This window comes from Lepus europaeus, chromosome 4 (genome assembly GCF_033115175.1).
Source record: "Lepus europaeus isolate LE1 chromosome 4, mLepTim1.pri, whole genome shotgun sequence".
NCBI classification, from domain to species: Eukaryota; Metazoa; Chordata; class Mammalia; order Lagomorpha; family Leporidae; genus Lepus; species Lepus europaeus.
Window position 1 is genome coordinate 57,871,100 of NC_084830.1, and position 26,848 is coordinate 57,897,947.

A 26,848-nucleotide genomic window follows, 5' to 3' on the forward strand; every position below is an offset into this window, starting at 1 on the left:
TCTCTGCTGTGGCCCAGGAAGGCAGTGGAGGATGGCCCAAGTCCTTGGGCCCTGCACCCACATGGGAGACCAGGAGAAGCACCTGGCTCCTGGCTTCAGATCAGCAGTGATGCACTGGCCGCAGCGGCCATTGGAGGGTGAACCAACGGCAAAGACCTTTCTCTCTGTCTCTCTCTCATTGTCCACTCTGCCTGTCAAAAAATAAAAATTAAAAAAAAAAAGAAACACATTGACAGGTAATCATTTCTCTTTCCTTCTTATTTATTTACTTTTTGTGATGGCATAAGCAGAATTAAACAACTCACTGTAAAAGTGGTTCATCTTTCTAGAAGCAGGCAAGTGGCTGATTTGGCAGGAAGAGGACTTGACCAAGAACCAGCTGAGGTGCATGCGTCTGGCTTTGTCTCTTACATGCTAACTAGATGCATGACTGCGGGCAGACAGCTGAAGTCCTGAGCCTTGCTAATATGTTTAGTTGCAAAGGGGTTATGGTAATACAACCTCATTTTGGTACTTGGAGCACAGTGTAGGCTGAACTCTTTTGTAAGGAACAAAATGACTTATAAATGTCAGTACTTCTACATTTGTGTGAAATGGCTTTTGCTGTGACCTCAGCAAAGTATGTGGAGAAACATGTGAAACCGTTTGCTTCAAGGGCACTATCCTCGCCAAAGAACTGAGTCTGTTTTCTGAAATACCTCAACCTAAAACATACGCAGAATAACAGAAGGCAAAAGTGTTTCGTTTTTCTGAGTTCCCTGATACGTGCTTTATTGTTAATGTTTTATGTTAATGCTTCTTTCTCTCCTCCGTGATGTCACAAATTCTCTTTTTTGAAGCAAGGAAGTTGTAATGAAGAAGCATCCCTAACCTCGCCCGTTACAAACTTTCCCTTCGGAGACGCCTGAGCTCTCCTGCATCTTACCGGTTTTTTCTCACACCAGCGCCACTCCCGACGTCCCCCAGGGGTGCGCAGCACCACCTCCCGGGAGCGTGGGCCGAGCCAGGAGGGAGCGGCGGCGCAGGGCTGACCGCCTGGGACACGGCCTGGGCCTCCAAGCTCAGGAGGCGCCAGATGGATTCCGCACACGTGATTCACCCCGGGAAATCCAGACTTGGCTACAGCTCGCTGGGAAGGAGAAGACGCCCGAACCCCAGCCTAAAGCAAGGGACGCTAGCGGCGCCGCGCTACCCGCGTGGGAGGAACCTCGCTAATCGCCGCACCTGGGCCGCGGGAAAACTTGGCTCTGCAGGCGGGACTACGCCAAATGGGTGTGACCCGCTCTGCGGGCGGAAACACGCCTGGGGCGGGGCTTCGCTGTGTACGGACGGGGCTCGGGGCGGGGCTTCGCCCTGTGGGCGGGACTCCGCTCTGTGGGCGGAAACACGCCTGGGGCGGGGCTTCGCTGTGTACGGACGGGACTCGGGGCGGGGCTTCGCCCTGTGGGCGGGACTCCGCTCTGTGGGCGGAAACACGCCTGGTGGCGGGGCTTCGCTGTGTACGGACGTGGGCTCAGGGCGGGGCTTTGCTCTGTGGGCGGAACTTCACTTCATGGGCGGGACTCCGCTCTGTGGGCGGAGCCGGATCGCCCCGGAACTTCCGGGACTGTGTGCGTGCAGATGGCGTCACCTGGAACTCCAGCTGCGGCACGCGGGGATTTAAGGTTTGATTGGGGAGAGATTCTTCTCGGGGGCCGCGTGAGATTTCCTGTGGCTGGGGCAGAATTGGACCATCCTCGTGCCGTTGGGGCCCGGAAACTCGGTTCTGTCGTACTCTGCTTTATGTGGTCTTAATGGGTCTTACCGGCCCAGGCCCGAAACCCCGGTGCTTGTTGGGCTTTCTTCCGTTGGCAGGGACCCCAGCTTGGGCCCGTGTATTTAATGATCACTGTGAACTCGCGGTTTGGCACAGAAGTTCCCTGCCCCTCCAACCAGGGTGTTAGTTTCCCCGAGAACCTTCCGAATTCTCACTCTTGTCCCCACTTGTCTACTGCCTCTAACACTTTTTTCGTGTCTCTGTCCCAAATGCAAGTATGTATATCTCACTTGTGTACACAGCTAGTACTCATGATGAACACATACCAGATAAGCAGTTGGATTTTTGATACCTGTTGGGGTTTAGATTAATACGAAGGTTTTATTATGTGTATTTTATGCTTCGGTTCATAATCATATAGTTTTTTTTTTTGAAAGATTTATTTATTTATTTGAAAGGCAGAGTTACAGAGAGGCAGAGAGAGAGATATCTTTCATCTGCTAGTTCACTCCCCAAATGGTTGCAACAACTGGTGCCGGGCAGAGCTGAAGCCAGGAGCCAGGAGCTTCTTCCCGGTCTCACACGTGGGTGCAGGGGCCCAAGGACTTGGGCCATCTTTTACTGCTTTCCCAGGCCATAGCAGAGAGCCTGATCGGAAGTGGAGTAGCTGGGACTAGAACCGGCACCCATATGGGATGCCGGCGCTTCAAGCCAGGGCATTAACCCGCTATGCCACAGTGCCGGCCCCATAATCATATAGTTTCTATTGTCTTCATTTTCTTTAGCTAAGGGTGCCGTTAGGGCTCCAAAGTATTGCTCTCTGTTAAGTACTTTTCTGAGGCTACACTGAAGGATATACATTTCCATCAAGACATACAGTGCAAGGGGCCAGCGCTGTGCTGAAGTGGGTGAAGCTGCCACCTGCTGTGCTGGCATTCCCATATGGGCGCTGGTTCAAGTCCCAGATGCTCCACTTCCTATCCAGCTCCCTGCTGGTGCGTCTGGGAGGAGAGCGGAGGATGGCCAGAGTATTTGGGTCCCTGCACCCACGTGGAGACCTGGAGCCAGCTAAGCTTTGGATCCACCCAGCCCTGGCCCTTGCAGCCATTTGGGGAGTGGACCAGTAGATGCAAGCGTGCTAACTCTGCCTTTCAAATATTTTTTTTAAAGTCAAAAGAGATACAGTGAGAGCAAAGGAAAGAAAGGAATGGGCATGAGTCTTCAGAAAACAGTAAGCAGGCTAGATTGGTTAGTGCAATATGTACAGGCAAGTTACAGGAGATGTCTGACCGATGTAGGCTAGATTTGGGGTAGCAGTAATATATAAGGCCACAGCATATTGCCAGTTATGCATTGAGAGGCACTGAAGATTTTTAACATTGAGATTTCACCCAAAGCACTCTGCAAAACAGCCACTGTGCAGATACCTTAAATCAGAGGTTAGCAAACTTTATGTGAAGGGCCAGACAGTAAATATTTTAGGCTTTGTAAGCCCTAGTTGTAAACAAAACTACCACAGGAAACACAAAATTGAAGACACAGTTTTGTTCCAGTAAAGCTTTACTTGGAAAGGACAGGTGCCTGGCCTGATTTGGCCCACGGGCAGTTTGCCAACCTCTGGTTTAATCAAATGCATATAAAGGAGTGCAGCACTAAGCCAGTCCTGTTTTTGTATTGCTTTCTAGTACATATATATATATATATATATATTAGAGACAGTCTCACATAAAGGTTGTACATAAGTCAGGAAAATAACCTGAGAGGGTAGAAGTGTAGAATTAAGGACTGATTTTAATGGGATTCACAGGAGAGAAAGGGAGCATAAAAGGAATGAAAAAGTAGAGAGTCCATAAACTGTGCTGGGAACCGGAATATAGTAGTAGTTCAAAGAGTAGCAAAGAGAGGGACTGTGAAGATTAACACTGTCAAATGCTGCATATTATACATAGGCTAAAAAAGTTGCCGCATGCAATAACTTATTTCCATTTCTTTCACCTCTACTAGATTTTTCTACTCTTTGCTTATGCATCCCTAAGAGTGCCCAATCAATGTCCGTGGGTTGAATTCATTATTACACATAGGTAATAGATGAAATTTCTTAATACTTAATTGGTACTTCACTTTTAAATTGATGAACAGTTCACATCTCTTTCCTAGACAATGGCCAAGAACAAATTAAGAGGACAGAAGTCCAAAAATGTATTTCACATAGCCAGCCAAAAAAATTTTAAGGCTAAAAACAAAGCAAAACCAGTTACTACTAATCTTAAGAAGGTGAGTATTAATATTCTGACTTCATTGGTTACAGGGAATGCATAGTCTTGAAGCTACTGAACAACTGGATGCTATTGTTTAAAACAGAAGTTCTTATTTTTTCTACAAGATGTTAAGCATTTGTTTACAAAAATGAGAAATTTCCCTTTCTTGATTCAAATGCAAGGAAAAAAATTATTTATTTTTATTAAAAAGTCAGAGAGAGCAAGAGATCTTGCATCTACTGGTTTTCTCCTCCAATGCCCACAACTGTCAGGCTTGGGCTAGCACAAATTCAGGACCCAGGAACTCAGTTCAGGTCTCCTACTTAGCCCACTACTGCTGCTTCCCTGGCCTCATGTTAATTAGAAGCTAGAATCAGAAGTGGAGCGAGACTTGAACCCAGGCACTCCTCCAATGTGGGATGTGAGTATCCCAGGCTACATCCAGACGACGTCAGTTGTCTAGCCCAGAAAAAAGCATTTTAACTGCAAACCTTGTAGGGCTTCATACAACAAGTTTAACAGCTTTTTTAAAACATAACTAAGACACACATACACACACAAAGGGATGGGAAATAGATCTTAGCTCTGACAAGTGCCTGCTAACAGAGCAGAGTCCTGAAATGTCAGTGAGTGCCCATTCTTCTTAGTAATATTACCTCTGAATGTGTCTAGAACTCAAAAACCTATTAAATAACGAAGTATTTTTTCCTAAAACACAAAATTTGCAAAGGGTTTGTGGTGTTGACATTTCAAAATACTTGTAAAATACCTTCCTTCATCAAGATTAAGTAAAATTCTTCACAAAAAATCTTTAAAGGAATGTTTTCAATGTTCGGTAGTAGGTAAAGCCAGCTTTCCAGGACTCAAATTGTCCTAATAGTCCATAGAAATGTGAAATTTTATGTTTCAACTTTTATGAGCTAGCTGAGTTAAATAAGCTTGATGGAGTTTTATGACTTTGTAAGGTGCAGGATATGATAAGGATTTGAGGACAGTTTTAAACAAGGCTGTTTTCATAGTTGACATTGAAACCAAGGCCTGAATGATAAGGAGCTAGCACTGCAAAGAGCTAGGAAGTGTTGGAAGCAGCATATTCTAGGCAATTATCTAGAGATAATAGCAAGTGCAGAGGCTTTGAGCTAAGGGGAAGTTTAGTATATTTGAAGAACATTATTTCATTTTGATAAGAGGTGCTAGAACCTTTATGTATGCTGACTGGTAGGATCTGAGAGAGGGAAAAAGATCTGTGGGTAGGCAGCATGGTTGGAGAAAGTATCAAAAACTTGTCTCAGAAAGTGACCTGGAGCAGCACTGTGGCACAGCGGGTTACGCAGCCACCTGCAATGCCAGCATCCCGTGAGTGCTGGTTTAAGTCCCAGCTGCTCCACTTCCAATCCACCTTTCTGCTAATGCTCTTGGGACACAGTGGAGAATGGCCCAAGTAACTGAGTCCCTGCCACCCATGCAGGAGACCCAGATGAAGTTCCAGGCTCCTGGCTTCACCTGGCCCAGCCCTGGCTCTTGTAGCCATTTAGGAAGTGAACCAGCATAGCCACATCCAAAGCCTTTTGATTGAAATTCCCTAATAAAACTGTAACAACTTCACTAATTATCTCCATAAATTGATACATTGGTAAGAATTTTTGGAGTTTTAGGTTTAAGGTCAGAGTTAAACATAATTTTATCTGTAGGATTAATGCCATTTTTCTTTTTCAAAAGATAAACATTGTGAACGAAGACAAAGTTAACAGAGTGAACAAAGCTTTTATAAATATACAAAAGGAACTTGCAAACTTCTCAAGGGGCCTTTCTCTGGAACCGTTACAGAAAGAGCTGGTAAGTAGAACCATTTGCTTTTGTTATGGCTAATAAATTGAATCCAAATTTTCAAGACCTATAAATTGAGTATAAATTTTAGTGGTTGGCCCTCTAATATACTTGGCTATATGGCGTTTACAGCGTATTGGTCATATTTCGACTCTAAAACACTGAATATAAGAATCTGTTCTACTTCCAAAGATATGGCTAGAAGATATTAAATTGGATAACAAATTATAAACAAGTCATTTTATCTGCTATTTTTATCTAATTTTTAAATATAATACTCTTCTTTCTTTAGATTCCTCAGCAGAGTCATGAAAATGAACCTGTTAATGTTGATGAAGCTACAAGATTAATGGCTCAGTTGTAATGCAGTAGTGATGTGATGGAATTCCCCCCCCCCCCAAAAAAAAAACCAATAAATTGTTTTATACAATTTTATTTTTAAAAATCTTGTTAATATACAGGCATTGGCACATTTTAAAGCAAACTACAGATCTTTCCCATATAACCTAGGAAAGTGGAATGTCAGAAGTTAACAAAATGTGATAAACTTAAAGTGCTAAAACAGAAGGCACTTCACAAAATCTGTTCACTGAAACAGTTATAAATCCTCATTTATATCCTTCACTTATAAGTGGCAGTGAATGTCTGGACTCAAGGACATATAAAAGTACAGTTTCATGGCAGTAAAAATACAAGATAAACAAGTGTAGGGCCCTTGGCCAACTTTTTTGTTTTCAGTGACCTGAAGTCTCTTTAACTTTCCTCTCATAAAGAAGAATAAAACAGATTTAGAATTCGCAAAAAAACAAAAACAAAAACAAAAAAAACCTCAGAATGTAATTACATGGGTGTGGAGGTTGGTTATTAAAGCCCTTTGTTTTCGTAAAGTTTTGTGAAGTAAAAAAAGAAAGTATTAGGAAAGAACACTTCAGAATCAGTGAACTAAAAAGGTGTTACATTCAGTATTTTAAATACTTAGGTTATTAAGAAGTCTAAATGTTACACAGTTAGAGGTAGATAAGAGTCCCAAGTTTCCATGGAATCTAATAATTTAGTATCTGGACATCAAATAGATCACAAACTCCTTCATTATCATCTAAATTAAAGTTGTAGTCATCTGCTGGGGTAGGAGAAAGCCGTAAGAGAGGAAACACTGCAAATAAAAAAAAAATTTAATGTTAAAGACAGGTTCTATATAGGTAATGGTATTTTAACAAAATATTCTCAAACACATCAACCCAAATTGAGTTGCAATATATAAAGTAATGATCAAATTAATTATGTTTTTAATGTATGTTTTGGAATATTCTTGCTTAAAGATAATGTATGCACTGATTATTGGTACTAGCTTAAAATTTTTAATCTGTTAGGTTAAAATTTTTATTAGTTGAATTTCTCACTAAAGTACATGATTTTAAAACACTGATCAACCAGTTTGTCACTTTGAAAACATAAGTATGCATTAGATTAATAAGTTTGTTGGTGTTTTCTACAAAAATGGTAAACCCCTAAGTGGTTACTGAGCTGTTTACTAATTCAGCTGCTAACACTTCCTGGTCTCTGCTCTGTTTGCTAATGGAACCAGGATTCTGAATCCAGGAACCAATAAGCTAAGCACGGAAATTAATAAAAGAATTAGCATGTAATAGCTAACTTTTTTTTTTAAGAATTACTTCAGATTAGATGCTGACATGGCTAATGTTAGTAGAAGTTTGGTGACTTTACAATGGCAGACTGAAATAGGCCATGGTATGAATATTCACAAAATTGGGTTTTCAGATCATTTGCTCATTTAGACATACTTTTAACCTACTCTTTGGGGCTAGACTTGAGGTTTATTTAGTGAAGGTGGTAAGTAACCCTTCTTGAAGGGCAAAATGAATTCAGAAGGATGGTTATTATTTACTGTAAAGTATTTTTAAGGGAAAATTTTCATGAATCATAATAAAGCAGTTAGTAAATATAGTCTCTTCATTTCTTTTGAATTGTGTTACCTAATTTATGAGAGAAAGTAAAAGTTTAAATTACTTACCATCAGAAGACATCAACTCATCAATGATATCTCCACTAATAGATCCTACTGAAAATAGAAATGTCATAACATTTTATTAATTTCTGCTTACATATTTTCACAGTAAAACACAGTCACAGCAGTTTGACAGTACAAAGTTAAAGTACTAGAACATTATGGAAAGATTATTTTCATGAACACCTATTCTGTGCCTGGCATTACTTTAAGCTTTCAAACTCAAGACAGACCAATCCTCATTATCTCTGCAAAACCAACTCAGTGTTACAAAGTCTATAGTGTAATTCTCCCGGTCTCCAAACCTTAAAACTTCAACATTACTTTCCATTCCTTCTGTTACCTTTATCTCTAGGTCTTCCACATTAAATGTTACTTCTTTTACCTAAACAATATTTCTCAAACCAATTTATTACTACTTTCCAGTCCCTCTGTCATCACCCTATTTAGCCTTAATGGTTTCCCACAGTTGTAACTGCAAATATGTAATTTTCAGTTTCCATAAACTTTGATCTCTACTTCCCAGAGCCAAAAGCATCTTCTGTCCTAATCATTTTGCTCCTGTGCTTGTATAATTCTAATTGTGATACTTCTCTGGTCAGAGATCTTCACTGGCTTATTGGCTGACATCTTAACTCTTTAGTCTGATATTCAAGGCTTTCTCACATCTGGCCCCAAGTTACTTTACTCAAGTTTACAAACATAGTATCATAAACAGAAACTAAATATCCAGTTCTCTTTAAGTGATCTGTGGAAGCTGATATTGATAGACTAAATCTAAGCTAAATGAGAAAGTTACCCACTTTATTCACCCCAGTTAGACCTTAGATTATAGGTATTTTTTTTTTTTATGAACATGTCCATTTCGTCCATTTATTAACAGCCATGTAGGCTTTTTTTTTTTTTTTTTTTTTTGACAGGCAGAGTGGACAGTGAGAGAGAGACAGAGAAAGGTCTTCCTTTTGCCGTTGGTTCACCCTCCAATGGCTGCCACGGCCGGCGCACCGTGCTGATCCGAAGCCAGGAGCCAGGTGCTTCTCCTGGTCTCCCATGGGGTGCAGGGCCCAAGCACTTGGGCCATCCTCCACTGAACTCCGGGGCCACAGCAGAGAGCTGGACTGGAAGAGGGGCAACCGGGACAGAATCCAGCGCCCCGACCGGGACTAGAACCTGGTGTGCCGTTGCCACAAGGCAGAGGATTAGCCTATTGAGCCGCGGTGCCGGCCAGCCATGTAGGCTTTTTGAAGAGCAGGGAGAAGGTGCATTACCTCACTCGGGGGAACACTGACTATAGCACAGAACCGATACTGGCGTCAGTATGCCTCTAATCAGCTTGAAGGGCATGTAGCTTTCCAGGTGGGCCTAATGGGCCTGGGCCACACTGGGGAGCAGTTTACCTATCTGGCAGAAGGTGTGGATGGGGAGAAATGTGCTTGGGCTCAGGCTAACTGCTGAGGTTGCCCTAATCCCTCTTATGTTTTAGGTGAGCATGACCCTGCTTAGCGTGGCATGGCAACAAGCTGCAACCCACAATAAGCTCTGGGTTAAATTGAAGGGCATCTAGCACAGGGATGAAGGCAGGGAGGAAAAAGAGCAAAGGGAAAAATGGCCGGGCCCACCATGTTTCAGGCCTTTCTGACTGGCAGGTGGGTGAACAGGTGTGGTCAGGCAGGGTCATGAAATTGCACAGGGGACATGGAGAAGGCATCTTCCAGCTCACAAACCTGATCCTATATACCTGCCTGGAACATTCCCCTTTCAGACTCCATTCCCTTAATCCTAAGGGGTGTTGAAGGGAGAATCCTCATGTCTTCTATAGCTGCTTCCTGCTTATGAGGGGCGTGGTCCAGGCCCTGCCTGTCTTGGATCTGGAAGTCTCTGCCTATCTCATCTAACAAATTTGCCTTGTGAGCTGGAGCCCTTTCAGTCCCCTGCATGGCCAGTTACTCCTAGATGTTGAGTTCTGGGAAATAAGTTTGTTAATTAGCATAAGCTTCTTAAGGACTGAACTTTCTGTTGTGCACCCCTCTGGCCTACAGCATGGAAATATTCCTAGGGAAAGGAAAGAAGGGAAGGGTATGAGCAACAAAGATCCATGTCCAGTTAAATCTTTATAGTTTCATTTTTAACTACCATGAACTCCCAGAGTAGCAGCAACAAGATACATTCCATAGGTAAAGATAAAGAATTTGGGGGCCAGCATGTGGCGTAGCAGGTAAAGCTGCCGTCAGCAGTGCCTGCATCCCATATGGGTGCCGGTTCGAGTCCCAACTGCTCCACTTCCGAACCAGCTCTCTGCTATGGCCTGGGAAAGCAGTAGAAGATGACCCAAGTCCTTGGACCCCTGCACCTGGGTGTGAGACCAGGAAGAAGCTCCTGGCTCCTGGCTTTGGATCGGCACAGCTCCAGCCGCTGCGGCCAACTGGGGAGTGAACCAGCGGATGGAAACTCTGTCTCTGCCTCTATATAACCCTGCCTTTCAAATGAATAACTAAATAAATCTTAAAAAGAATTTGGAGTATGTACTATACAGTTGTTAATGATCTGCAGTGATCATGATCTTTATAAACACCATCATTCATTCATTCACTCAGCAATCGAAAGCCCTTTGTTTGAAATCAGGAGTTGCTAAATGCCAACCGTTGGAACCAGGAGAAATAACTGTGTGCCAATGAAAGAATTGAGGTACCTACTCCGCATGCCCAATTTTTAGTGTTTTGACTATTTGTCATTTCATAGATGAAATAATATAGGAAAGCAAGATATCCTAAATAATTGTAGTTGGGACCATTTATCCACTCATAAACTAAGTTTCTCAACAAAATATAATAACGTAGGGAAAGAGGCATGAATTCTATACCTTTTTGTAAGGGCAGTTACAACACATTTCAATCATTTATCCTATACTTATTACGAAATAAAAAAGCCTTAGAAAGGTGAACCTCAGATAAAAGCTAACATGTGAATAAGAAAGAAAAGGCAACAAATTTGACTTAGCTAATCCAAGAAATAGAATCCTAAGGAAAACAGCCACCTTTGGCCCATAAACATCCCTTGCTCAGTATTCACTGTTTAACACACAGTCTCAGCCATGTTACCTTGTATCTGATTAGATATTTCTGATTTGAGTATTTCACAAATACACACACACATATGAGGCAGCCTCAAAAAGTTCGTGATAATGAACCAAAAGATGCATTTTCCATGAACTTTTGGAACCTCCTCTCAAAAATACAAATCTATAGGATTGTAGATAGGACCTCTTAAAATCTTTCTCATATCTATCCCAGTGCTACAGACACTAGAGTAATACTGTTGAAAAAGCATTTTACTATTTTGCCTCCTGTATTAGGTAACTGGATAGTATCACAAATGACAAGTTCAGGAAAGCTTTCCAACTTCCTTCACACAGCATTCATATATTTTCCTCTCTAACTTAAACAAAGGACCTGAACCTACCTGAGGCTATGTCTGTAGCCGGTGTCTGCTGAAGACTCTGGCTTCTTTCAGAGGCAGGTTGCTCAGGCGGGTGCTGAGCTGCCACGGTGGATTTCTGTGGGGTCACTGGAGTGGAGGACTGGGAGGAAGGCTGTGTGAGGTCATCAGGTGGGGGGATGGGAAACACCACGGGCTTAGATGAATTGGATTCTTTATTTATAAGCAGCACGTGAATAGGTCCTGAATGACTCTTTAGATTGATCTGGTATTTCTTTTGTCCATTCTGACCCTTTGAAATTATTGGGTATAAACATAAATAATTATTAACATTTCTAGCTACCTTGAAACATGGAAAACAAGATAGGCAAAGCTTTATTAAAGACTAAATTCACACGACAAAGTCATTAAGTCAAAATACAAGGGTAGAGACCAAGAGCAGAGTGGAATACTGTAGGGTCTACAGTATTCTAAAACATTTGCCCATAAATAGTAAGCTTGCCTCAAACTCTAATCATAAAAACTCTCAGCTGTAGAATCCTGGCAACTATCTACTTTGTGTGTGGTCATGGCAGTGCTCAGGAGCACTGCAAGTATTCTTTGTACATGAACTTCCATCCCTGGACTTGGCCATGGTGAGTGTGTTCATCTCAACATGCTGTCTTAATTTATAGCTACTTCACAAATCAAAACTCATTTCCATCGGCAAGTATAAAGACAACTGCCTTTTCCTACAGAGATGTAAGGATAAAACCCTTCCATTTCAAGAAAGTAATTTGTGTCCTGGGGCTTTAGAATTCAGTGATATAAATAATAATGCCTAAATACAAACCAATAGGATGGGGTGAGAGGTCAGATGATACAATTATCTTTTTCTTTTTTTTTGGGGGGGGGGGGGTTGTTAGAGCTTTAAAATCAGTTTTGGGAACTACAAACCTAAACACTAAAATTATGACATATATAGCACAGAATTAGTAAAGGTCTTTAATTCAATAACCCAGAAAACATTTTTTAAAAGACCTAATTTGTTGGTTTTTTTGTTTGTTTGTTTTTGACAGGCAGAGTGGATAGTGAGAGAGAAACAGAGAGAAAGGTCTTCCTTTTTGCCATTGGTTCACCCTCCAATGGCCGCTGCGGCTGGCGCATCTCGCTGATCCGAAGCCAGGAGCCAGGTGCTCCTCCTGGTCTCCCATGCAGGTGCAGGGCCCAAGGACTTGGGCCATCCTCCACTGCCTTCCCGGGCCATAGCAGAGAGCTGGCCTGGAAGAGGGGCAACCGGGATAGAATCCGGCTCCCCAACCAGGACTAGAACCTGGTGTGCTGGCGCCACAAGGTGGAGGATTAGCCTGTTAAGCCAAGGCGCCGGCTTAAAAAACCTAATTTAAAGCAATTACTTGTTGATATTTAAGTTGAACCTTTTCCCTTGGGATTTTTTTTAAAGATTTGTTCATTTATTTGAAAGGCAGAGTTAGAGAGGCAGAGGCAGAGAGAGAGAAGTCTTCCAACCACTGGTTCACTCCCCAGATGGCTGCAATGGCCTGAGCTGGGCCGATACAAAACCAGGAGTCAGGATCTTCTTCCGGGTCTCCCACACAGGTGCAGGAGCCCAACGACTTGGGTCATCTTCTACTGCTTTCCCAGGCCATAGCAGAGAACTGGTTCGGAAGTAGAGCAGTTGGAACACAAAGCGGCGCCCATATGGGATGCCAACACTGCAGGCAGTGGCTTTACCTACTTTACCTACAGTTGCAGCTCCAGGATTTTTTTTTTTAACAATTATAGATGTAGTCATTTTAATTGATTTTTAAAGATTATTGCCAACGTTATTACTCATCCTTTGATATCCTCTAGCCCTAATAAGGTCAAATTAAAAACAAAAACTTGGGGCCAGTGTTGTAGTGTAGCGCATTAACCCACCACCTGCAACACCAATTTGGAGTCCTGGCTGTTCCACTTACTATCCAACTCCCAGCAAATGCACCTGGGAAAGCAGCAGAAGATGGCCCAAGTGCTTAAGCCTCTGCACCCATGTGGGAGACCTGGAAGAAGTTTCTGGCTTCTGCCTTTGGCCTGACCCAGCCCTGGCATTTGCAGCCATGTGGGGAGTGAACCAGCAGATGGAAGATCTATGTTTTTCCTTCCCTGTAACTGCCTTTCAAATAAAAGAAAACAAGAACAAAAACTTGTAAAGAAAACATCAAACAGTACATTTATTCACTTCTATAATTCTACCAAAGTACAGAAGACATACAAATTCAGATATTAAAACTTTCAAATAATGTGCAGTAACTCAAAATTGTTTACAAATAAATAGCTCACATTGAGCTAAAGAAAGCATCTCTTGAGACAAACTATTTTTCCCATTGATATGAAAATTATCCTACCATTTCTGGAATAGGTACTTCCAGCTGCGTACCAGAAGGTGCCTGAATGGCCAAGAGTGTATCACCTAATAAAAAACATAAAATATATAGTAAATGCTATTGATCATGGAATACAGTGCCAAGAACATGGGCTCTGGAGTCAGAATGTTTGGGTCTAAAAACCAGGCTGGGTGACCTTAGCTTTGCTTTTAAATCTGTAAGGGGGATACACGATTTACGCACAGGCTCGTTTTGAGGATTAAATGAGATAACTTATTTTAATAGCTCTTAGGATATAGTAAATACTCAATGTTAGTTCTACTATTCTCATAAACAGCTCAAGTTAATTTTGCTTTCAGTTTACCTCCTGTAAAAGCTATGGTTCTTTAAACTGTTTAGCCTCAATTAAATCATAATATTTACTTGAAATATTTAAACTACTTAAATGATTTAGGATACTGAAGATTAGGTGAGATAGCCTGAAATCTAGATAGGTGAATTTATTCTTGAAACCCATGCCTATAACAGATCTGTTGGATTGCAGGTTAACAAAACTTTCCTTAACTTTCTTAGAAAGCTTGGGAATTATGGTGGAAAAATACAGCAGTGAGTTTGCACGTATTTCTAGCAGTCTTACCTGAAAAGCCAGACTACACTTGATTAGAGCTCTTGCCAGGGTTGTTTTATTTATTTATTTATTTATTTTTTTGGTTATGGGGTTAAAACACAGGGCTGTCCTTTTACTAGAACTACGCTTTATTAAATAAAAATGTGAAAAATGTGTGTAAGCTTTCATTTTACTTGTGTTATAATTACGAGAATTTATCCCCCCCCCCATTTTTAAAATTAAAACTGAACATTGTCACTTCAAGGGGAGAAAAATGAGGAAGGGGACAGAATAGGATTAGGAGAACTTTCTTGGTTATAAAAAGTAGCCACCTAATTCTTCCCTATGTTTTGGATTGCACTATGGCCAACACACTTGGCGTATATGGTTGCAAAAATAGTGCTCATGAAAGGCGCGCTCTGGTTAAGGACTGGCCACTGATTCTGGCTGTGAAACTGTTGCTGAATCCTGCTGATTTCTCTTCCTCTCTGCTGCCTCTCCACCTTCCCCTCCCAAGCTCAATTTATGTCTACCAGTAGAGGTGATGAAATGAAAGCTGTCAAAAGCAGCTGTTGTGATGAAAACAGAAACGAGTAGCTATCAACACACAGCACTGAAGAGTGAGACAAATGTCCACAACTCCTGAAAATAATGACTGAGGCTGAGGGTATGCGGAATTCTGAATCACTCTATATTTAATAAGCTGATCAGAGGAAACATGAGAAAAAGTCTTACTTACCATTAAAGCAATTACAGATGTCTTCATGAGTTACATAGGAAAATGTACTGTCATAAGAGTTAAGGAACAGCAGTTGTATCAAGGTCTATGCATTTAAATTAAGATAATATATCTGGGTCGGCGCTGTGGCTTAACAGGCTAATCCTCCACCTTGCAGCGCCGGCACACCGGGTTCTAGTCCCGGTTGGGGCGCCGGATTCTATCCCAGTTGCCCCTCTTCCAGGCCAGCTCTCTGCTATGGCCCGGGAAGGCAGTGGAGGATGGCCCAAGTCTTTGGGCCCTGCACCCGCATGGGAGACCAGGAGAAGCGCCTGGCTCCTGGCTTCGGATCAGCACAATGCGCCGTCCGCAGTGGCCATTGAAGGGTGAACCAATGGCAAAAAGGAAGACCTTTCTCTCTGTCTCTCCCTCTCACTATCCACTCTGCCTGTCAAAAAATAAAAAAATTAAAAAAAAAGATAATATATCTGAAGGCCAAAAATAACTAAATAGCCAAATGCATGAAGGGACTACACATGACCAGTTAAAAAAAAAAAAAGCAAAAGCAATCAAAGATCCCTAAGAGGAATACTGAATCTCTGCTCTGAAAAGAAGCCGTTCTGATTGCCGTGATACCTTCAGACCCTTGGGGGAGAGAGAGAAAACAGTGCATTCCTCATGGAGGCATGGGCTTCTGGAGAGAAGTGATGGATAGGGGAGAAAGAGCCATCAGCATGAGTGGACAGCAATGACCTTCCACACTGAGCATCTTCTTGGGTCACTGTTTTGTGTTGTTTTACAATATGCTCAGACTGGTACAGCTATGGAGAGGCTCAGGAAAACAATACTCACTGGTCCTGCAGACAGAAGGGATGCAGGCCACACATGAAAGACACCAGAGTGATCAGAAGACAGGAGTCAGGGAAAGTATTAAGCCAAAACCCAAGTGGGGTTTCCATGGAAGAAACAAGGCAGAGTAGGGCGAACACTTTAGAACTGACTGATCTGAATGATTTTGGTGGGTTCTAAGCTTCAGGAATGGGTTCTGTCTGCTATCTGGCCGTGGGCTGATTAAGGCAGAGAAATACTGCTTCCTGGGTGTAAGGGCACAGAGAGGAGCATGGCTCTGGAATGGTTACGCTTCTTATCAAAGGTGTGCTGCTAGCTGAGCCTTTGATACTTCCAAAGAATTGGCTACTCCAGGGGCAGGCTCTCCCCAGCCAGAAAGGTGTTTTAAGATTTCAGAGCATAATACCCAGAAAACTGTGTGTGTATGCATTAATATACAGAAAACTAAGTGTGTGTGTGTGCGTGTGTGCATAAAACATACACAAGGTATCTTCAAAAAATTCATGAAAAGTACATATTATAAATTATGTATGGGTTTCCATTTTTTTTGTGCCAAAATAAACACCTTTTAATTCCATATTTCTAAGAACTTTTTAAAGGTCCCTGTGTGTATGTTGTGTGTACCATTAAGATTTGGGGAACTGGAAATGGCCAGAATCTGTAACGCTGAGCAGCAAAGTCTAAGATCAGCTAGTTCAGTGGTTTTTGAATCTTGGGGCACTGCAGGCCACAGCTTGAAAATCTACATGGTTCTCAAACTGTTAGGAAGGTCTGAGCCATAGAAAGGGATTAGGAACTTACTTACTAAATCCATGACAACATGAAAAACACAATACTCTATATACTGGTCAAAAATTCATGAGAAATGGTGCAAGATAAAATGTGGTTAAAGTTTCCGTAAGAATGAAAGTAAGGGGCTGGCATTGTAGAGTAACGGGTTAAGCCTGTGATGCCAACATCTCATATGGGCGCTGGCTGCAGTAAACTGTTGCTGCTCCACTTCTGATCCAGCTCCCTGCTAATGGCCTAGGAAACCAGCAGAGGATGGCCCAGGGACTTAGGCCTCTTCACTCACATGGGATACTCAGAAGAGGCTCCTGGCTCCTGGCTCCTGGCTTCAGATCATCCCAACTCTGGCCATTGCAGCCAGACTTATTTATTTATTTGAAAGGCAGAGTTAGAGAGTCAGAGAGAGAGAGAGAGAGAGAGAGAAAGAGAGAAGTCTTCCATCCATTGGTTCACTCCCTAAATGGCCTCAATGGCCAGAGCTGGGCCAATAGGAAGCCAAGAGCTTCTTCCTGGTCTCCCATGCGGGTGCAGGGGCACAGGGACTTTGGCCCTCTTCTGCTGCTTTCCTAGGCCACAGCAGAGAGCTAGATTGGAAGTGGAGCAGCCGGGACTTGAACTGACACCCATATGGGATGCCGGCACTGCAGGCGGCAGCTTTACCCACTACACCACAGTGCCAGGCCCAGAAATAAATCTTAAAAAAAAAAAAGTCAAAGTAAATTCACAAACCAAAAGAATTATCTAAATTATCTAAAAGAACAGAATGGTTTAAAGCCCAAGGAGTATTAGTGTTTTCTCCTAATATAATATGATACATATGCAAGCCGTGGTCTCCTGCAGTCCAGGAGAAGCTATCTTTAGGCTAATATGGACAAAAAGCACCTGCGATTGACACTGAACCCACAGTATTTCCTCTTAAAACAAAAATTGATTTTTCAAACTTTGAAAGCTGCTGTTTTTACTACTTCAGAACATTCAACATTATTCTTTAAAAATGCCCACGCACTTAACAATGATTTCTAACAATCACAGACACCCCCCTCCCCCAAACACTCTTTGGTTAGCATATTGCATCATACCAATGGGTAGACTGAAGGCATATTAATCTTTTTTCCCCTCAAATGAAACATGGGAATTAATGGAAAAACAGGTAAAATATTCTTATAAATTACTAAAAGTATTATAAAATTGAAATGTTATATTCATTTACAACACTTATCTCTTTAGAATCACTAGAATAAAGTAACTGAGTTTCAGACCAGAAGATATATTATAAATATATATATACCCTATAGCTATATGTACATGTGTAACTTATTTAAAAGGATATCTATTATTAATGGAGTCGTCCATCACATTTTTGATGCTTTGCTGCAGCCACAACTTCTGCTGATCAAGTTCTCTTTCCTTCAGTTCTAAATCTTCAATTTCAGCTTTAAGAAATCTCAATCTATCTATGACTTCCTTAGTATTACAGCCAGCACCTACACCTCTTAAAAACATATGAAAATTGACATGCTCCAAATCAGTTCTGTTTACATCACTTAATCTCTGTATAACTGACTTATGCAGTAATATATGAGACAAAGATCTTTATACTTTTCTAAAGACATTAAAATTCTCACAAAATTTAAACATGATATTTCTGAATATATTTGCTTACAAAATGTATTGACACCAAACAAACTATAAAAGTTCACAACCTGCTCCAGAGTGCTTTTTGTCATCTGGAGGATCAGCCTGGTGACTCAGATGCCAAAAGGATGTCAAAGTGATAGGGTCACACCTAGCAGCCTCATGATAAGAGTCTGGGATCCTCATAAAATACATTACAACCTTTCAGCATTTTGGTGAAATTGTGGCTAAAAATAAAGTACTTGGCACTTTCAAATATACAACCAAGCAACAGTTAATACATTACAGCTCGCATTTCACTCTATTATTTAAGGTACACATTTCCATGTGTAAGACAGTTCTTACTGTCAGGAGTTTCTATCAGTAGGGTGAAAAGTTATTCAGAGGTTTATAATACAAAACAGCATGTATATGGTGTACGCCAAATGAGTAGCCTGAGGGAGAAAATAAGATCTGAACTTTTTTTTTAGGTTTTATTTTTATTTATTTGAAAGAGTTAGAGCGAGAGAGAAAGAGGGAGGTCTTCCATCCAATGGTTCACTCTCCAAATGGCTCCAATGGCCAGAGCCGAGTTTGATCCGATGCCAGGAACCAGGAGCCAGGAGCTTCTTCTGGGTCTCCCATGTGAGTGCAGGGGCCCAAGTACTTGGGCCATCTTCCACTGCTTTCCCAAGCCTAATAGCAGGGAGCTGGATTCAAAGTGGAGCAGCCAGGACTTGAACCAGCACCCATATGGGATGCTAGTGCCACAGTGCTAGCCCCAAGATCTGAAATTTCAGAGTTTAAATTAGGGGCCTGGGTTGTGGCATAGCGGGTAAAGCCAACTCCTGTATCCCATATGGATTCCAGTTCAAGTCCCAGCTGCTCCATTTCCAATCCTGCTCCCTGCTAATGCACCTGGGAAAGCAGCAGAGTTTGGCCCAAGCCCTGCAGCCCCTGCCACCCAGTGGCAGACCCAGAAGAAACTCCTGGCTTTGTACTGGCCCAGCTCTGGACTTTAGGGCCATTTGGGCAGTGAACAAGAGGATGGAAGACTCCTTCACTCTTTCAAATAAATAAATGAATCTTAAAAAAAAGTAAAGTTTAAACTAGACAGCAGAGAGAGCATGGGAACATCTCAATGCATGGGTGACTTATACAAGGGCTCAAAGAAGTGTATCCAAGGGAAAATGAGGGACCTGCTGTGACCAGAGGGCTGAAATAGAGGACTTAAGAGGGATAAATGTTAGAAAGTCAGATTTTACTCAGCAGTGGGAAAAAATAAATGTTTTAGAAGAGGATACTGAATCAAAACTTACTTCCACTGGATACTATTTTTTGACTTTTTTTCAATGAGATCAATTCCTTCTAAGACATTGGTGATATCATAAATTCTTCTTTTTTGCCTCACAGCCAAAGTGTCTGCAGCCTGCTTAGGGAAACAAAGCAAACATAGAGAACAACAAAATAAAGAACAAATCATATTTTAAAGCCAAAAAGGGTTGATTATTAAGTCCACAGCTTGAATGCCCAATCCCAAATTTGACCCAGTCAGTTGCTTGAGAACAATAGCTCGGTATGTTCAAAACACTGCAAATACCAAAGAAATTATTCCATTTCAAAGGCAGCAGATGTTGGAATGGGAAAGAAAAGTTAAGGTCATGACACAAAGCCCTCAAAAATAAAAGAGTACAATAAGAATACTTCAAGCCACCTTAGGGACTAATCCTGAGGAAGAGCTACTAATTGTCTAAGCATGTCACTTCCTATCTTAGTCTCTGTTCACATTCTCGCCTAATGGCAGCCTTATTTATTTTTTTTTTTTTTTGAAACCTTAAAAAAAAGAAAAACAACACCTGTATCTCAGGAACCTGGCTCTTTGGTAAGCAAGATCCCGGGGCAGGGACTTCTGTATTATATACACATTTGTAATACTCTGAAGTAACTGCATTTTACAGACTCACAATGAAAACAGGAATGAACCAGGCCATACCAAGACAAAGCATAAAAACCAACCAAAAATATCAAAACCCTCATAGCACAGGGCAGGCGCTGTGGCATAGAAGCTAAGATGTTGTTTGGATACCAGTATCCCATATCAAAGTGCCAGGTTGGATTCCTTACTCTTCTTCCTATCCATCTTCCTGCTAATGCATATCCTGGGAGGTAGCAGGTGACGGTTCAAGTACATGGTTTCTGTACCCATGTGGATGCCCATGTGGGAACTCTAATGGAGTTCTGGGCTCCTGGCTTCTTTGGCCTAGGCCAGCCCTGGTTCTTGCAGGTAACCAGCAGATGGAAGAGAATCTCTGTCTCTTTATCTCTCTACTCTCCCTGCCTTTCAAATAAATAAAGCTTTTACAAAGAACCTCATAACATGGAAGTTGTACTAGGAACTACTATATGGAAGCTGATCAGTCTCATTCATATTAGATAAGATCAACAAAAACACCCTGTTGTGTTACAAATGAATTCTAGGAGTGTAAGTTCCTCTAATGTGTTCCCACTCACATTTCTTTCTTTCTTTTTTTTTTTTTTTTTTGATAGGCAGAGTGGATAATGACAGAGAGAGAGAGAAAGGTCTTCCTTTTTGCTGTTGGTTCACCCTCCAATGGCCGCTGCGGCTGGCGCATCTCGCTGATCCGAAGCCAGGAGCCAGGTGCTTCTCCTGGTCTCCCATGCAGGTGCAGGGCCCAAGGACTTGGGCCATCCTCCACTGCCTTCCCGGGCCATAGCAGAGAGCTGGCCTGGAAGAGGGGCAACCGGGATAGAATCTGGCACCCCAACCGGGACTAGAACCTGGTGTGCCGGCGCCACAAGGCGGAGGATTAGCCTGTTAAGCCACGGCGCCGTACCACACGCACATTTCTGATATTTGTTCCCCAAGAAAACAGAGCACCTCAAAGAAGAGGTCACTCTCCAGCTCTTTTTCAGAATGGATTGGATAATAACAACCTCTCTGGAATGTGGAGCCATACTTTACAGCTAGTGGTAGTAATGAAAAACACATTTATGATACTGACAACTTATTGGAGTATTATCTAAATCAACGAACAGGATTTTAGTTTCTTTTCTTTTTTTTTTTTTTTTGACAGGAAGAGTTAGAGAGAGAGACAGAGAGAAAGGTCTTCCTTCCGTTGGTTCACCCCTCAAATGGTAGCCACGGCCAGTACTGCACTGATCCGAAGCCAGGAGCCAGGTGCTTCCTCCTGGACTCCCATGCGGGTGCAAGGTTCAAGCACTTGGGCCATCCTCCACTGCCTTTCCGGGCCACAGCAGAAAGCTGGACTGGAAGAGGAGCAACCAAGAGAGAATCTGGCGCCCTAATCGGGACTAGAACCCGGGGTGCCGGCGCCACAGGCGGAGGATTAGCCTAGTGAGCCGCGGTGCCGGCAGGATTTTAGTTTCATGGAATTCCTAATGAGACCGCAGAGGGCATCAGCACTTTTACACAAAAGGAGCTCCTCCAAAAGTCCAGCAGAGCATACTGTTGGCAATCTGGAGCTGCCTTCCACAGGGGGCAAGTGCCTCCAACAGCTGCTGCACACTCTCCAGACATCTGGAACCCTAGGGGAAGTGTCAGTCTTCTAGTCCATTTATGGGTATGCACACACGTGTGCTCCAAACATTCCAGATCCTGATAGCTGAGCCATCCCGATATTCAGGAAGGGAACTAACTCCTGCCTCCAGCAGTGGATCAGGAAGGCAAGCAGCATGCGGCAGAGAGAAGGGAGAACTGCAGAGTGGGGGGCTCCTTTTAGTCCCCTTTTCTGACCTGGCACCAGCTCACCTAAAGAACCAGCAATTTAAGATTAGTACTAGGCATGGTGCCATGCACACCTTCTTCCTTTATATTTAACAACTCCTCTTGTTTTATGAACCTTCACAGAATTTCCATCCTGGACTAGCAGGCTGTTTTTTCTGGAGAGCAATAGTCAACTGCAACATTAACTGTAAGCGAGTGCTGTCCAGGATTCATCTCTCGCTTCTTCTGAAGGGGCTCTGTTGAGAAGTAACCCAGCACTCCCAGTCCTGGCCTGTGCTCCTGGTATCTATGTACTCACACACAGAAGCGCTCACAACCATAGCAACAGGCTTTGGTATTAGAACATGCTTGCGTAAACCAGAACACAACAGCTGTCCTAAATCATCAGGCAAAGGACCATGAGATTTAACCTTCGGCTCAAAAAGTTTTAAAAAGTATTTGCTTTTACTGTTTATTATTACCAGTCACAATATTTAACCCTTGGTTTAAAAAAATCATTATTTCTTACTTTCTTATTGAAGTATATATAAGTATATAAACATATAAATGACCAGCATCTACAATCAGATCACTTAAAAGAATCTGTGAGGCTCTTTTATTTTAGCAGTTGCATCTTTGTTCAGAAGCTAGGTTCTTGACATAAAGATCAGACCCCAGCAATGCTTCTTCCTGTCTTCAGCTCTTAAGCTAACTATGCCTCATTTCCTTTTTGTTTTTTTTGTAACATGGGATTATAACATAAACTGAATAGGTAAGTTGTGGGATTAGGCTTGAGAATCTTAGTGTAATATCTGTTGCACAGTTAATACCTAAATATGGGCTAGTAACAGCCTCATCATCAAATACAGGTTGAAAGAGGATCCTGGGCAAGACTTAGAATTTGTGAGTATATGGATTATTTTGTTTTATATGATGTTTAAAAATATTGAGTTTTTAAGCTTTCTTGAATAATTTGAGACTTGCATACATAACAGAAATCAGGCCATGAGTCCCCACCACTGCCACTACCATCACCACCTTCATCCATTCATATAACATCTGCTTCCTTCGAGGCTTGGTTGTAGTAATTAAGCATATAAGATCCAAAGTCCTCCCCTCAAAGTGGGAAACACAGTTATCTTGCAAATAATTACGTTTGGAAGGAATTCAGGCAGGCTGAATGTACTACATTAAACAGCATTTTCAGAGCGGAGCTCTCTGACGATGTGACATTTAACTGAACGGAGCAGGTGACCCCTGTGAACTTCTGGTGGAGGCACATTCTGGGCAAAAGGAGCCAGTCAAGACAAAGTCTCTCAAGTGTGAATCATGCTGGTTCCCTCAAGGAAAGGCAGGCGGGCCAGCGGGGCCAACAATGAGAAGGAAACCAGTGAGGGGGTGTGGGGGAAGAGAGGGAGATAAAGATAATAAGGTCTGATAGAGAGCAAGAGGCCAGATGACTAGAGCCCTGAAGGCCATTGTAAAGACTTTGGCTTTTACTCCCAGCAAAATGAAAAGTCCCTGGAAGGTTTCGGAACCTGTGGGTGACTGGACATCACATTTTAAAAGGTTCTCTCGCTGCTTCATGGAGAAGATTCTGTAGGGGCTGAGGGTAGAAGTAGGCCAATGAGAAGGCAATGGCAGAAGTCCACTGAAGAAATGGCAGTGGCTTAGACGGAAGGGGCATCAGCAGAGGTGGCGAGAAATGGTGCGATTCTGGATATGTTCTGAAGGAACAGCAGGTGGCAGACCCTGAGAGGCAGGAGTCAAGGGTGATTCCTGAGTCTTTGAGTTGAGCAGTACAGCTAGGGACTGTCACAGGAGGAACAGGAATTTGGGGCACTGGAAATCAGGACCTTGACTTTGGACATTCTGACATCCAGGGAGAGAAATCAAGACCACTGCATATGCAAGTGTGCAGAGTAGGGAAGAGGTCCACAATAGTGGGAGAAGTTCAATAGTCATCAGAGAACAGACATTTAGGGCACAAGACAGAATCCACTGGATTCGCCTAGGTGAGTAAGGAAACAGCAGGGGTTCAACGACAGATCTTTGCTTAGGATCTGTGAAATGAGGAGCATCCTGTCACTGACGTAGGAGGAGAAACAGGAAGAGTGGAGCTTTGGCCACCAAAGGAACAAAGTCTAAGAGTGACCATGCCAAGTACTGCTGTTAGGACAAGTTACAAGAACTGATCAATGGGGCAGGGGCTGGTGCAGTGGATAAAGCACATACAAGGGAAGCCTGCATTCTGTATCAGAATCCCTGGGATAAAGTCCACCTCTGCTTCTTATCTAGCTTCCTGCTAATGTGCCTGGGAGGCACCACATGACGACTTAGGTTTCTGTCACCCATGTGGGAGACTCTGATGGAGTTCTTGCCTTCTCACTTAGGCTTGGCACAGCCCTGGTCACTGCGGCCATCTAGGAAATGAACCAGCAGATGGAAGACTTCCCCTCCTCTGCCCCCTCCCCCTCTCCCTCTCTGCCTGTCTCACTATAATTGTGCCTTTAAATAAAATAATTAAATCTTAAAAAGAAAAGGGACATTTGCTATAACAGGATTTGATCTACATAGCCATAAAGCAAGCATTCTATCACACCGACTTAGTTTTCAGGAGAAATAAACAAAAATAACCCTCTTAAAGAAACAAGTCTCAGGGGCTAGCACTGTGGCACAGTGGGTTAACGCCCTGGCCTGAAGTGCCGGCATCCCTTATGGGCACTGGTTTGAGACAGGCCTGCTCCTCTTCCAATCCAGCTCTCTGCTGTGGCCTGGGAAAGCAGTAGAAGATGGCCCAAGTCCTTGGGCCCTTGCACCCATGTGAGAGACCCGGAAGAAGCTCCTGGCTCTGAATTGGCACAGCTCTGGTCACTGCGGCCAATTGGGAAGTGAACCAGCGGATGGAAGACCTCTCTCTCTGCCTCTCTGTGTAACTGACTTTCAAATAAATAAATAAAATCTTTAACAAAAAAAAGAAACAAGTCTCCTCTAAATAATAAACCCTAAAAATAGGATGTCTCTCCAAAATGAAGAAAGCAAAGCCTACACATGAAACAAAAGGTTATGATGCTTTTAAGGGGTAAACAAGGCAAAAAAAAAAAAAAAAAAAAACCAGGAAAGGTGAGATCAGATATATAAGTACTAAAAAGGACATGAAGAATCATGAGGCTACATCTCTTCACTTGAACAAATGAGCCCAATAAGACCCAGTGTTCACTCCGGACAGGAAGAGAGATTATGCAGTAGTTTATTTGACTTAGGATTAGCTGAGGCTCAATTGCTGAGGGGTGATGTTATGATGGAGCATGATGTTGCATTCAAAAAGGCCAACAGCATAACACAATGTGTAAGAAACATCCTCTTTTTCAGGTTCTCCAACTGCAAAGCAGGTGCCTTACTCTCTTCCCAGACCACAAGTTACTTCATGTGAGCTCAGCATTACAGTGAGGAGGGCAGGGACCCAAAATCAAACACGTGAAATAAAAACACATATAAAACCAATTAGCTCTAAGAGCAAGGAGTACACCAAAACTGCCTATAAAACATTTTCACAAAGATTGAGAAAACAAAAAACAAGGGTGGGCAATTGGTCCAGTGGTTAAAATGCTCTCCTCCCTCCACAACAACAAAACAAACAACCCACTTAAGAGATGGGCCAAGGACCTCAATAGACATTTTTCAAAAGAGGAAATCCAAATGGCCAACAGGCACATGAAAAAATGTTCAAGATCACTAGCAATCAGGGAAATGCAAATCAAAACCACAATGGGGTTTCACCTCACCCCAGTTAGAATGGCTCACATTCAGAAATCCACCAACAACAGATGCTGGAGAGGATGTGGGGAAAAGGGACACTAACCCACTGTTGGTGGGAATGCAAACTGGTTAAGCCACTATGCAAGTCAGTCTGGAGATTCCTCAGAAACCTGAATATAACCCTACCATTCAACCCAGCCATCCCACTCCTTGGAATTTACCCAAAGGAAATTAAATTGGCAAACAAAAAAGCTGTCTGCACATTAATGTTTATTGCAGCTCAATTCACAGTAGCTAAGACCTGGAATCAGCCTAAATGCCCATCAACAGTAGACAGGAAAAAGAAATTATGGGATATGTACTCTATAGAATACTATACAGCAGTAAAACAATGAAACCCAGTCATTTGCAACAAAACGGAGGAATCTGGAAAACATTATGCTGAGTGAAATAAGCCAGTCCCAAAGGGACAAATATCATATGTTCTCCCTGATCGGTGACAACTAACCGAGTGCCAAAAAGGAAACCTGTTAAAGTGAAATGGACACTATGAGAAACAGTGACTTGATCAGCCCTTGCCCTGACTGTTGATGAACAACTTAATACGTTATCCCTCTTAGTATTTTTTTTGTCTGTTCTACTTAATACTATTGGTTTAATTCTGTAATTAATACACAGTTATTCTTAAGTGTTGAAACTTAACTGAAAAGTGATCCCTGTTAAATATAAGAGTGGGAATAAGAGAGGGAAGAGATGTACAATTTGGGACATGCTCAAGCTGACTTGCCCCAAACGGTAGAGTTAGAAACATACCAGGGGCTAGCGCCGTGGCTCAACAGGCTAATCCTCCACCTAGCGGCGCCGGCACACCAGGTTCTAGTCCCAGTCGGGGCACCGGATTCTGTCCCAGTTGCCCCTCTTCCAGGCCAGCTCTCTGCTATGGCCTGGGAAGGCAGTGGAGGATGGCCCAGGTCCTTGGGCCCTGCACCCGCATGGGAGACCAGGAGAAGCACCTGGCTCCTGCCTCTGGATCAATGTGGTGCGCTGGCCGCAGCGCACCAGCCATGGTGGCCACTGGAGGGTGAACCAACGGCAAAGGAAG

The 26,848-nt window shown here is 42.7% G+C and overlaps 2 protein-coding genes across 3 annotated transcripts in view; one reads left to right on the forward strand and one right to left on the reverse strand.

The window, feature by feature from the left end:
- Nucleotides 1-1,556: 1,556 nt before the first annotated feature.
- On the forward strand, nucleotides 1,557-6,267 carry RBIS (ribosomal biogenesis factor). The gene is made up of 4 exons (XM_062188303.1): nucleotides 1,557-1,664; nucleotides 3,914-4,030; nucleotides 5,734-5,850; nucleotides 6,134-6,267. Exons 2-4 carry the CDS (start codon nucleotides 3,917-3,919, stop codon nucleotides 6,203-6,205), a joined length of 303 nt encoding a protein of 100 aa, XP_062044287.1. The 5' UTR covers nucleotides 1,557-1,664; nucleotides 3,914-3,916; the 3' UTR covers nucleotides 6,206-6,267.
- Nucleotides 6,266-26,848, reverse strand: part of E2F5 (E2F transcription factor 5) — a 30,705-nt gene continuing 10,122 nt past the window's right edge. The window contains exons 2-8 of one of the 2 annotated variants that reach the window (XM_062188302.1): nucleotides 19,562-19,671; nucleotides 17,957-18,120; nucleotides 15,012-15,053; nucleotides 13,687-13,751; nucleotides 11,327-11,594; nucleotides 7,874-7,918; nucleotides 6,266-6,994 (exon numbers count right to left, since the gene is read on the reverse strand). In XM_062188302.1, coding sequence (XP_062044286.1) covers nucleotides 6,885-6,994; nucleotides 7,874-7,918; nucleotides 11,327-11,594; nucleotides 13,687-13,751; nucleotides 15,012-15,053; nucleotides 17,957-18,120; nucleotides 19,562-19,671 — 804 coding nt within the window. In that variant the 3' untranslated portion in view covers nucleotides 6,266-6,884. Of the gene's footprint in view, nucleotides 6,995-7,873; nucleotides 7,922-11,326; nucleotides 11,595-13,686; nucleotides 13,752-15,011; nucleotides 15,054-17,956; nucleotides 18,121-19,561; nucleotides 19,672-26,848 lie in introns of both variants that reach the window. The other variant, XM_062188301.1, reaches the window with a different exon arrangement.

Bases quoted from the DNA above. Each gene is read 5' to 3' on its own strand.
- RBIS (XM_062188303.1), top strand. From the start codon at position 3,917: ATGGCCAAGAACAAATTAAGAGGACAGAAGTCCAAAAATGTATTTCAC. The intron at 4,031-5,733 runs GTGAGTATTAAT...CTTTTTCAAAAG, and splicing joins TTACTACTAATCTTAAGAAG to ATAAACATTGTGAACGAAGA. The intron at 5,851-6,133 runs GTAAGTAGAACC...TTCTTTCTTTAG, and splicing joins AACCGTTACAGAAAGAGCTG to ATTCCTCAGCAGAGTCATGA.